Raw genomic sequence first — 12856 nt, forward strand, 5'->3', positions numbered from 1 at the left:
GCACAACATATTTATTTAAGAAATCTTTGTGCATCAATGGTTTTTGTGCATCAAATCATTCATTATTTTTGTCTGGAAGTGGATTTACTTGTGGATTAACCCTCTCTTCTCTTTGTCTGTGTTTTATCTCTACAGATGAAGAGTATCATGCAACATTTCAACCTACAAATCAACCATGACACAAAAGAGTGAGTCCTGCTGTTACAACTGTCTGTTTCTATCTACATCACTACTCTTACAGATTTAATATCACCACTTTAATCTTTCATAGGCACTCATTGCCATTTTAGTTGAAACATCACCAGTTAGTCTGATTGTAGTGACACAGGAAGGCTAGTGGGAGAAAATAGTTTTAGAAAACGTAGCTTTAGACCACTTAATAACTTTGTGTTAGGCTTTTAGGGTGGATGAAAGTAGAAAGTGGAGCTCTCCTGAGGCAATTAGCTTTTCTCAGGATCTTCAGCTGCACAAAGTCTCTGTCTCCAGTGGACATTTTTGCTAATTGCCTTCTCAAAGTCGGATATAACTTTGCATTTATCACATTAGCAAATGCAATCCGAAAAGTTTAGAAACTTTTGAAAGCATATTTTCACACTTCTAGCGGTGTTAAGTTGAACTGAGGTTTTGTTAGCAGAAATGACAACTGATAACAACTGATAACATCATTTTTGTAAATCAACTTCAAAATATTCTATGAATCAGAAATATTTGTTACATTAATTATGTGTGACACAAGATAGGGGGTAGTGCAACTCAAAGCAGATTAATAAGGTTATTAGTAGTGAAGGCAGTCCAGAGGAACACAGGCTGTGTTCAATGTGTGAGCTCGTTGAAATTGAGAATGAGGTTCATTTTTTCTTTTGTTGTCCTGTTTATGAGGATGTACAGGATATTCTCTTGATTAAATTGTCTTCCATTTATGCTGATTTCTTTCGGTTGGATGATAATAATAGACTTGAGATGTTCATCAGGAAGAGAAGTATTGTTTGAGCAGATTTTATTCTTCCTGAGTATCTCATGACTTGTATCATCTGTAGACGGCTGCTAATCATAGTGAGGCAAGCCAGATGAAAAATAGACACAGTTTTAAAAGAGACGAACAGAGTCAGGTTGACAGAGGTGAGTAAAAAAACAAAAAAAGACAGAATGAGTGACGGTAAGAAAGGGAGAGTTGAGGTGAGAGAAGCCGGAGATGACAAAGACTGACAGCCGTCCTCTTCAGTCTGACATCCACAGTACCACAGGTACAGCAGGGTGAAAACAGAAACACCAGCCAACAACGTGCAAGGAGAGATGGACGATTCTCAGACTCTCAGAGAGGCGACTTGTCTAAACTTGACACAATCGCCATTGGCTGATTTTCTTCAGCTCTTCCTTCCACAGAGACACACAAATGGAAGCAGCCACAATTATATTTGCTGTAATTAAAATAAAAAACTCATCCATTTAAGAATGTAAATACAGGACAGGATGGAGTGGTAACGGACATAAAGCCCTGTTTTTTTCTTGCTTTTCTTCTCAAGCATATTATCCAAGCATATGAAATGCAATGTAAAATGAACAATAATTGCTAAGCCACATGCCTTTAGTAGCTCTTCCTATATGACATTAACCTTCACTCGACTTAGATGCTCGAGAACAGTGACACTTCAGAGAGCTTGTGGTTGTGAACCCTTAGAGTACTGACTGTGCACCTTTCTAGTCTCTTGGGCCCATGGGATTTAAAGGTGACTTGTTTGCTTGGTATGTGAGTGTCGGTGTGAGACAAAGGAAAAGAAAAGAGGGAAAGACAGTGTTGTTGAAAGCATCTCTAGTGTGCTTGCAAATATATTCTCAGGAATCTTGTTTTCGTTCATTTAAAGCCCAAAAGAGCAGAACTAAAAGCACCCTGATGAAAAGAAATCTAAGTTTTCCAAGCAAACAAGACTGAAAGACAGGCACTGTGTGTGTGTGTTTGTGTGTGTGTTTGTGTGTGTGTTTTAGCTTGGCCCGAGCTCTCTCCGCTCCGTCTGCATTTCCATTAGAGCAGCGTTCTGTGTGACAGCCCAGAGGATTTGAATGGCACAGGCTCAGTGTAATGGGAATATGGGGATGCAGATTGGCAGGATGCTTTTTTTACTGCCAGCTCCATCAGCAGCAGTAGCAACAACATTGCATTTATATTACCTTGTAATATTCCTTTTATATCACGTCTACACTTCTCATATTGACTGTTGTTTAGAAGATGCGAGTCGCCTGGAGGTCACATAGTAGAAAATAAATATTGATGTTCAAATCCCAGCACTGAATGCAGGGAAAACTAATGTGACTTCATGATGCAGCTTTTAATAATACTAGTATTACACTAGTGCTTTCCTGCTCGTGTAATTACATTTAAATTGGGGTTATATTGAAATATCCACATTAAAAACACAGAATGTAATCAAGACTTCCCATTAACCACTGACCCTCAGAAATATATTAAAGGTACGCTGCGGATGTTTTGACCTCTAGTGCTACTTCAGAGTGTATTTGTTCATTCACAGCCACTTTTGGATCTAATTACATGTAAGGATTAGATTTAAATCCATCTCGTAATAGTTCCCCAACCACCAGATTCATTTTACTTTGAAATTCATCACAATATGGCTGATGAAAAATCTTGAACATCCATTGTTACTTTGATGTTGCTAAAGAAAAATATTTTTCTTTAAAAAAACATTAACTGGTGTTTCCTTTACATAATATAACCATTCAACAAAAGCACAGATTAAAAATTGAAGTTAGAATTATAGAATAATAAATTGCAACACACATGTGTAGCTTGTAAAATACAATTTGATAGGATATGATGAAATAGAACTTAATCCCAAAGGAAATTCTGAATAACACAATAGTATGAAAAACAAACCAAGTATAAAAATGTGTGATATGCAGAAGTAGAGGACCACAACACTTCTTAGGAAAAAAAACCTTCATCTGCGTTTATATATATTTAAACCTTAACATCATATCAGGCTTAAACACATGCTTAAAGTTATAGTGGCTATGTGATCTATGCTATGTGAACTTTTTTCCAAGTCATCCGCAAACTAGTTCTCAAACAGGATTGCTAACTGGTTCCCTGTGAATGATCAGCAGATAATGAGGCCACTTCAGACTTGTGAGGTAGCTTGGCTGAAAACACATAATGTATCTTTCAGAAGGTACAGTATGAAGGTACATTACAGAAAGTCCACAATAGTTTTATTTGCATTTTCTTTGTTGTCTGTCCCTCCACAGGCGGCCGGACACAGTCAAACAGAAGAACGCCTTCCCGCCAAACTTCATCCACTCTCTGGACTCCACACACATGATGCTGACTTCTCTCCACTGCTACAGGTATCCGTTAACATGCTGTACTTCAACACCTCAAATAAAACATAGATTCAGTCCGTGTATCTCATGTTGCTTACTCAGTCATTTTTCTAAAGATACCTCAGATTGACTCCATGTGTCCATTACTTAAAGTCTTCTGAAAGGCATTAGGTATGGTGTGATATGCTTTATATATAGTGAGCTCATTTTTACAGACTCAGGATAGTTCATGATGGAACTATGGTTTTAGGCAAGATTGTCATAGGACACTTTTTTTCCACTGTCATCGTCTACTCTTTCTTGAACCGTCTCCCTCTGTTTGCAATCTCAGCGCTGGTCTGACATTCGTCTCGGTTCACGACTGTTTCTGGACCCACGCCCTCACTGTGGACACCATGAACAAGGTATCAGATCACACAAGAGCCTTTCTTCACTCCCACTCTAGATCACAGTCATATGCAGTCATATGCATCTGGTCTGATCATATATCATTGGGGGTTTGTATCTCCTCTTTTTGCTGATTCATTGATTCATTGCACATTTTTGTTAATCTGATCAAGGCTTCATTTATTTTTAGGAACAGAAGAATGATTGTAACACTGATCTTATTTTAGTTCATGTCTAGCGGATCATTTGTGTAGCTTCTATTAAGGTAAAACAAACTTTCTTCCTCCGCAGCCTGATACATTACCAGGCTGCTGACTGCAGGTAGCACCATCACACAGAGCCTGTCGCTTTGGATTAATGACTGCCTGCCCCTTCCTTCTGAAACTAGCTTGTCAGCAGGCCTAGACTGAGCCAGAGCGCCGAATTAAATGGACCGAATTACCATAAAGCCCCAATTTTCTGTGGATGTAGCTTCAGTGCACACAAACCGTGTTATGTCTTCACCCAATCTCAGAGTTACAAGCAATGAAGCAGTTCCCTCTAAGTACATCTATTTTCTCTCATATTCTCTTGATGTGTATGAATATACGCCTACAAAATTACACAGGTACTTGAATCGGCAGAGGGCAATAAATATCTTTGAGAACACCTAAGCACAGGAAGCATTTTCTTTTAATTGCAACTGATCCTCCTTTCATCCACCGTCCATCCATCCGGTTCAGTTCCTGAGTTGTTGTTCCTTAAACTGCACAAACCACAGGACTACTGAATCGAAACTCCTTAGTCCTACTGATGTAGTCAGAGTTCTAGATTTTATTAAGGTGCTGGATGGTTCTCCACAGAAGTTGGTAATTTAAAATACCTGCTTTAAGTTATGACTTACATTGTAGCAACGTGTTTCTATCCCCTGCTCAGTGCTCATCCTTGAGTGGTTGTTAATGGGGAAACTTGACTATACCATAGGATCCTGATCCTGCTGCAGCCGGTACAGAAAGTGTTAGTACTTATCTATCCCAGGACAGTTGGACTGTCTCATGTTGTTTTCTCTTTCTTAGCTGGTCACCAGAGACCAGAATAGTCTACGGATCTTGTTGATCAAGTGATGTTCAAAGTAACAAGGGTACAAACTGTCTTCTCTGCCTCCTGTCAGGTCTGTCGGGAGCAGTTTGTAGCCCTGCACAGCCAACCAATCCTGGAGGACCTGTCCAACTTCCTGCTACAGAAATACTGCAATCCGTTCCTGTGAGTTCTCACACTTTCATGCACATACACAAGTCTCAGGAGCAACACAGTTCTACGATTCATTTGTCACATTTCCTGTTCAGGGACAAAAATTAGTGTCATAAAGTTTCTGAATGTCCTTGAAATATTATGTAAAATATTATATAATAGTTCCATGTACGTATCTTATAAACTTTGTTACCCCCATCTGTAGTCTGTCCCCCTGCCAGCGTTTGGCTCGCTCCTACACAACGAGCCATCATTGCCATCAGTCGCTGTGTGTTTATGGCCTTACATGGTACTGACAGAGGCTATCATACACCGAATACACGACTCCCGCATGTACAAACATTATAAAACAGTCCAAACAGAAGAGCTTAGATTGTATGACTGTAAAAGTTATATCAGCATACCAGAGTTTTCCCTCGCGTTGTCTAAAGCATCAGATATAAAAGGATTTTCTCCCCTTCTCTCCGTGTGTCTGTGTTAATGGCCTCCGGCTGGGTTACGCTCATCATCTAACTGTGTTTTTCTCTCTTTGGAATAATTGGACACCTTCTCTACAGCATGAACTCTACAGCAGCCCTTGTTCTCTCTGTCTCCCTCCCTCTCACAGACACAGACACATTACTGTCTGCTAAAACTCTCCAGAATACTTCTTCTCATATACACCAGAATAAAAGGACATGTAGGACGACAGACATCTGTCCCAATATGAAACCTAACAGATGCTTACCATCAACACTATTTTATTTAAGAATATGTTGAAGTCAATGAAAATAAGTTTTGCTTGTTACAGTTTTTGACACATTTATTCGTTTAATTATCGTGTGTAAACTTAGTGAAGGAGAGGACAGCTCTTATACTCAGTAGTACAACTTTTCAGACAGAGGTTTATTTGCATATTTATAGTTACTGGAATTTTCCATTACGTAAAATGAAGACATTGTGCTCTTAATAGGTTTTACAAGGTGATTCCACTTTATGAAGAAAAAGAAAAGCAGAGACAATTTAAATCAACACATTAGGTCCCATAATTAAAAACATGTCTGCAGGGGTCCTTAAATAATCATGATCTAATCCTCCGCCTGTGAGTAAATTAAAACAATGATTATGTTTGACATTTAGAAAAGTATGCGTGGACGCATGGCTCTATTACATAGTCAGACAGATTTGGATCTGTGAATACACCATGTTTCCTTCCCTCATATACTCCTGCAATGTTCACAGTTATTTAGCGATGATAACACATTCTTCTTAAAGAATCGCCAGAGTGACAAAAGGATGTGATACACCTGTCAGTAAATATATTACAGTACATATACACATACTAATACTACTACTAAAATATGGTGCATTCACATGGAAAGAACGTTGGAAGTTAAAGGTTATGATGTAATTTTTGAGTGGACCGATCAGGTCAGCACGTCATAAGTTTGCTTCTACTGATTTATTTACAAATGCTTGTTTAATGGCTAACATCTAAATAGACAAAACACAAGATATCATCCTTATCAATTTGACAACACATTCACTGCATATACGCACAACACAACTTAATGCAAAGACATGCTGCAAGTAACACAAACACAATTGTTTCCTGGGGATACAAAGAAAGTGATGAACTCAGCTGAGGAAGTAGCTTTTTTAGTTCATTTTCCAGCGTTCAACTTCAGTCACTTAAAACAATCCCTAAAACTGGTTCGTCACTTTTTTGGGTCCCCTGGAAACACTCAACTGGGCTTCTTGCAGCATGCTTCTGATTGTGTTGTGATTATTTGCAGTGCATTGAGCTCATTACATTACAGTTGTGGGACTGACTGGTCTGAAATACAACTCATATGTAGCCTGAACAACTCTTTCAACTCATTTTCAGACATTAATCTAGGTAAAATCTGGAGAATTGCATACAGAGATACCCAGAGTTTGCCTTTCACACATGCACAACACAGGAGGAGGTTCTCTGCACAGACACGTTCACAACATAAAGAACTCCTCCAAGTTTTGAGGTGGAGCAGCCGGGTACAGCAGACATAGGCAGGAAGCGACGGGTTAACATTGTGGAGATCACATGATTTTCTTTACAACACACAGACACCGGCGTCAGCTCTTATCACCACAAACTCACAAACAGAAACTGCGAGACCTCTCACTCTGACATTTGCGTTCACACATGCACCAGTGCCTGTGTGAAAGCAGCTTTAACGTGACTTCCAGTGAAGTTGAAATGTGAGAGGCCACCTGGCAACAGAAGGGATGAAAGTTGATGATTGAGGGCTAAGAATTATTTGAAAGTGCAGTTCTCTTCAACTACAAACATTTTCTTCTGAGAGTCAATAAAGTTTTAAATTTCCATTCTCCTCCTTTGTGGCAGGAATGAGGCCAAGAAGAAGAAGTACCAGGAGTACAGGAGGCTGATGCAGCTTCTGGCCAAAGTGCCTAAGACAGGTCAGTGTGTCGACAACTGTCTGGCTCCTAAACTCCTGGGGCCTGTGCTACAAAGCAAGTTCAACATACCAGGATATCTTTCTGTCTCAAGGCTTCACTGAACCTAACACTGACCATTCTGAATCCTGAAGTACTTTTCAGTACTTTTCGGTTATCAACCGGCTCAGTTCACTTCCTCTTCAGCTACGGGAGCGTACATGTGGAAGAGTCATTAATTACAAGCAACATTGTCACAACCATGAATAACCTAATAAATAGTAATGAGGAAGACCCCTGATGCCTGTAGTTAGATCTGATTATAGCGATAATCAAAAGTGATATTCAGTAAAGTGTCCGGCCTGTTCCTGTGAACGCAAAATCTCAAGGATACCTTGAGGGAATTTCTTTAAATTTGGTACAAATATTTACTTGGACTCAAGGATGAAGTGATTCGATTTTAGTGGTCAAAGGTCACGGTGACCTCACAAAGCACATTTTCTGTCTGTGGTTGTAAGTGTAGCATCCTGAATTTCTTTCTTTTCTTTGATTGAAACCAGAAAAGCCTGTGGGTTGTGTATTGTTATGTTTGTCTGCGTGGACACTAGCAGGTAAGGTTTCCCCAGTTGTTGTGCAGTATAAGACTGAACAGAAGCAGTGTGTCTCTCTCTGTCCATTAGTTCGAAGCTTTGCTGTTACGTAACCTCTCACTCCATCTGAACACTTCGCTGTCGGCTCGGCTCTGACAGCTGGTTGTATAAATTGATTACTGTTAATTGTGGCCCTCCTCTGCATAATCAGCTTATGTGGCTGAGATCAGTCAGGTGTGCTCCTGAAGGGCGGGCGTGTGTCAACCCATTATAATCTTCACTGTGAAGGAACCTGAATTTATAACAGTGAATCCACTTTTAGTTGGTAATCCAGCAGGAGATCACATGAGTCAGGAGCAGTGGTGAGCAGAGAGCTGAGGGAGATAAACATAACAGATGTTATGTTTGACGATGATGAAGATGATGAAGATTGTACAGTGGCTCTTAGTGAGAGATGGTGAATGTATCAGGACAGTGTGCTCATGTCCTTCCTTCATTTTTCTTTTGTTTCATTTAATACAACAAATGAGACTAGAGGCAGATCTAGGTGGTCAAGAAACATATATTTTCATTTGTACAGTATGTTCCAACATTTTGATAACAATCACATTTTGTCATCGTGGGAATATTCTGTCTTTTACCATAATATAATATTTTTTGACAAAAGACAGTAGATTCAACTGACCTAAAGAACAATTTCTGATTCTGATGTCTCTATTTTCTGATCCACAAATGGATTAATCAACTAATTGTTGCAGTTGTACACTGGACTGAAATATTTTGATTAAATTTAATAATATATTCATGTTCCCTGCAATCTTAATAAATCTGGTCTAAATTTCAGTTTTTCCATATGAGTAAACTAATGATTTTCTTATCAGCCTCAAGGTTTACTTTGTGTTTGCCATGCTAACATGCTATACCTGTAATTAACAGCATCTTAGCATCATCATTCCTGAAGGGATAAAGCAGGGAGGGTCCTAGTCACTCCTTTTTTTTTTTTTTTTTCAGTTTTTTTATGTCTACACACCCACGACAACCAGTGGGCGGAGACATCATGTTTATGGGTTGTCTGGCCCATAAACAAGAATGTCTTAAGAATGCCTAGAGTAAATTTCTTTGGACTCACGAATGAACTGATTAAAATGTGGTGGTCAAAAGTCAACGTCACTGTGATTTACAAAACATGTTTCTGGTCATAACTGATTGTCAAAGGTCAAAGTGACCTGTCCTTGTGGGCACTACATCTCAGGAACTTGAGAGAATGTAGCCAAAGTTTCACTTGGACTTAAAGGTTCAGTGTGTAAAATTTAGTGACATCTAGTGGTGAAGTCCCATGCTACAGCTGAATAGCCCTCACCTCACCTTCATCTTCCCAACATGACAGAGAACCTGTGGCAGCTTCAGTTGTCATAAAAACTCAAAAGTTGTTAGTTTGTCCAGTCTGGGCTACTGTAAAAAACATGACGGCCTCCGTAGAGAGGACCAGCTCCCGATGCAAATAGTATTTAAATATGAGAGGCCCATTCGAGGGTAAAGAAAACAATAATTTGTACAATTTAGATAAACCACACTAGTTTAAACATCACTAGGATTATTTGATATTCAATTTCTGCCCTTTCACCTAAATCTTACACACTGAGAATAACTGATTAGATTTGGGTAGTCAGAGATCAAGGTCACAGTGGCCTCACATATCATGAATTCATTTTGGCGTCTCAAACATTAAATGATAAGATTTCTCTTGTCAAAGGTCAAAGGTCATGGTGACCTCATATGAGTCTGGAAAAAAATATGTTTGTAGAAACTGCATTGGGGAGGACGGCAACCGCCATGCAATATTTCTATTTTGTTACCTTGTAACCCTTGTGATGTTATAGTAAAGTTATGTTCTGCTCTACACAAGATGTACTTTGTGTAAGTGCGAACCACAGTTGTAAACCTGCTCTGACACTTTGCCTCTTTTCTCTCCAGGTGATTTTGACCTCAAGCAGGTGAAAAAATCCACTTATTTCTTCAGCTGAGAGACCGGTGAGGGCGAGTCAGCGGAGGGAGATGAATGGAATTGACAGGGAGCAACAGGAGGGGGCTGCAGGACCCGGGGTCTCAACTGGTTTTGGCTCCCTCAGACATCAGCGCATTGATCGAGCCGCGCCCCGGCCCACCTCCTGTTCTTCGGCTGGTTGGAGCTGACAGAGCTGTTGGAAGCTTTCACACTCAGTGAATCTGCCTGATTAAGTGACTGGTGGGTTGATGGGAGGGAGGGTGGGACACAATCTCCAGATGAGGGAATCAGCTCTGGAGGAGAATGTTAAGACTTCAGTCAGTGTAAGGTATATTATTATACTAAGGTGTGTGGCGAGAGAGCGTTGTATGTGAGAGCCTTAAAGACTGAATCACATGTGACCTGTGTTGATTTTAAGCCATGTGTGCATGTCCTGCTGTGATGACCGCAGAGCGCTGACCCGCCTCCACCACGATCCCACCCAATCATTGATCCATCGCTTGTCAGGATGCTTTCTGACACGATGCTCATTCATTTAAACTTTTTCTGAGGAAGTTTGAAGAGGAGACGTGTGAGAGGAAATGACTGATGGACTCTGAGAGAAGGAGAAATGTAGAGGGATGAGTTGTGGGGCTTTTCGACGACATCGGATCCCAGCATACTCTCAATTCTTACCTTCTTGCAGTGACTAAACACTTGTCAGTTGCCTAAAAATAAAAATGTATGTTTCTTAAAATGCCTTCTTATTCCTCCTTATTCGATAGTTCAGAAAATAGACGATGTTCTTATTGCACTGAAATAGGATGAATGACAGCGCATTATTTAGTTATATCTGCACATTTCAACTCCGTTGTGTATGATGAAATGAAGGACTCCTTATAGATGCACCACAAAGGCTCTCGGAGGCTTCACTAATCAACTCAGATCTTATTTTTCTGGGCCAGCGCCACATCTAGAAGTAAAAATAGCAGAAGCGCTATCTGATTATTGCTGGAAACGTTACAGCAGTTTCAGACAAAAGGTGCCGTTGATGTTCAAAGGACAGTGTAGGCTCAGCCAAACAAAGCTGGCTGAGTGACAATGTAATGAAACGGAGATAATCTTTGAGGGGGCATAAATGGTGAGCTGATTAGACGGTAGGTTTTCAGACGATTTGCAGTGCAACACACATGCTGACACTCTTCATATTCTAGGACATGCAAGAGATGGGAACTGAGAATCTGATGCTTTTTTTTAAAGGATACATCACCTTAATGAAATGACAGCTCTTGAGAAATTAAAGGTATATTCACACACTGAATGTAAATGAGAAGTTTGAAGGGTTTGTGTGTTTTCTCACCTAATAATATAACCTGATTTCTTTTCATGCTCAGAAAGGAAAACCTTTTTAATGGCACCAGACAGCAACAATAACTGGGATGTAGCTCTTCCCTAATTAGAATGGAGAAGTTTGACATCTTGAGAAAAACTATTTGCTGTCTTGCCTGACGCTAGATAAAAAGATATCACTCACGTTTCACATGAGGAATATGAAGTCTGAGCCTGCAAATGTTGACTCGGTTCCTTAGGAAAATTTCTAGAAAGCTATGATCAGAATTATGTACTAAATCTTGAATGTGTTTTTAAGAGATTTTAATTATGTTAATCTTCATTTAACACCATTTCCTTTACTTTAAATGTTTTTAAGGGAATTGTTTTGGTGGCATGTATATTAACCCTAACCCATTCATTAATGTCTTAAAAAGTCTTAAGTTTAAGTTGTTGAAATCTCCAGAAACCGTAGTTTTGGATAAGCAATGGAAGGAGGGAAACATCTACCCGTGCTCTACCTACATGCAACAAAATATACCTACCACCAGCTGTAAAGGATTATGAACTTTTATGAAGTTTTATTTAGTTTGAACAAGCTGCAGAAAAACTGGTTTAATAGAGTGAATGTGCAGAATATTTTCAGGTCAGGTGCAGGAACAAGTTGTGTTTCACCCTGTTTGTCACACAGGTCACAAGCAGATGGGGGCTGACAAGCTACTGTTAACTCCATCAGCAGCAGCCAGTCCAGCCTCCATAACATCTAAATGATAAAGCAAACCAAGTCAAGGTGTCCTCCCAGCATGCATCAGCCCAGCGTGTCTCTCCTTTCCCCTCATCTCTGTGAGGCCACTTGTCAAGGACAAAGCTCTGAGCTATAAAGTGCTCTCAGCATCTCACACACTCAACACATATCACATTTCACAACTTAACTTCTGACGCACAGCTGCCTGAGGAAAGAAAAAACAACCTCTGCACTACGTGACCTGAGCTCAACACCCAGGAGTGGTCATGGAGGGTTGGATGGATGGAATTGGTGAATGCTGTGTGTATAGGTGGATCAATAGCTGTGACTCATGGCAGAGGGAGGGTTGGACGGTGAAATAGCTTGAAAATGCCGACACTACAACAATTACAGTATCTCAGTGTTGGTGCAGAGAGGAAGGTCAAGGATCACACACTCACTGAACGTGTGTGTGTGTGTGTGTGTGTGTGTGTGTGTGTGTGTGTGTGTGTGTGTGTGTGTGTTGTTGGGTGTAAACTACAGTTGACTTTGACCGACGGAGTAAACAGGATATTGAAGATGTCCTTACAGCTGCCGCATGCCTTGATGGGTCTGTCTCACTTTCCCTGGGGTGATTCCAAGGATGTCTGCTGTCAGACCTCCGAGCTGCACCAGTCCAGCCTGCAGTGATGGAGCGCAGGTTGTGCTGTAGCAGGACCTCTCCAGAGAATAGACACACGACTCCCCGATGATGATTTTATAGAAGGGGAATCGAGCAAAGTGATGGATGTGGCAGAGGATGTTTTTGTACCTTTGTACTAACACCATAATAATATATTTAAAATGTTCTGTTATAACGTG

At 40.2% G+C, this 12856-nt stretch overlaps 1 protein-coding gene across 1 annotated transcript in view; it reads left to right on the top strand.

The window, feature by feature from the left end:
* Positions 1-10699, top strand: part of polrmt (polymerase (RNA) mitochondrial (DNA directed)) — a 45036-nt gene extending 34337 nt beyond the window's left edge. The window contains exons 16-21 of the mRNA XM_020081344.2: positions 136-188; positions 3262-3360; positions 3668-3740; positions 4874-4965; positions 7319-7392; positions 9933-10699. Coding sequence (XP_019936903.2) covers positions 136-188; positions 3262-3360; positions 3668-3740; positions 4874-4965; positions 7319-7392; positions 9933-9982 — 441 coding nt within the window. The 3' untranslated portion in view covers positions 9983-10699. The remainder of the gene's footprint in view (positions 1-135; positions 189-3261; positions 3361-3667; positions 3741-4873; positions 4966-7318; positions 7393-9932) is intronic.
* The last annotated feature ends 2157 nt before the right edge of the window (positions 10700-12856 follow it).

This window comes from Paralichthys olivaceus, chromosome 3, assembly GCF_024713975.1.
Source record: "Paralichthys olivaceus isolate ysfri-2021 chromosome 3, ASM2471397v2, whole genome shotgun sequence".
In the NCBI taxonomy this organism is placed as follows: Eukaryota; Metazoa; Chordata; class Actinopteri; order Pleuronectiformes; family Paralichthyidae; genus Paralichthys; species Paralichthys olivaceus.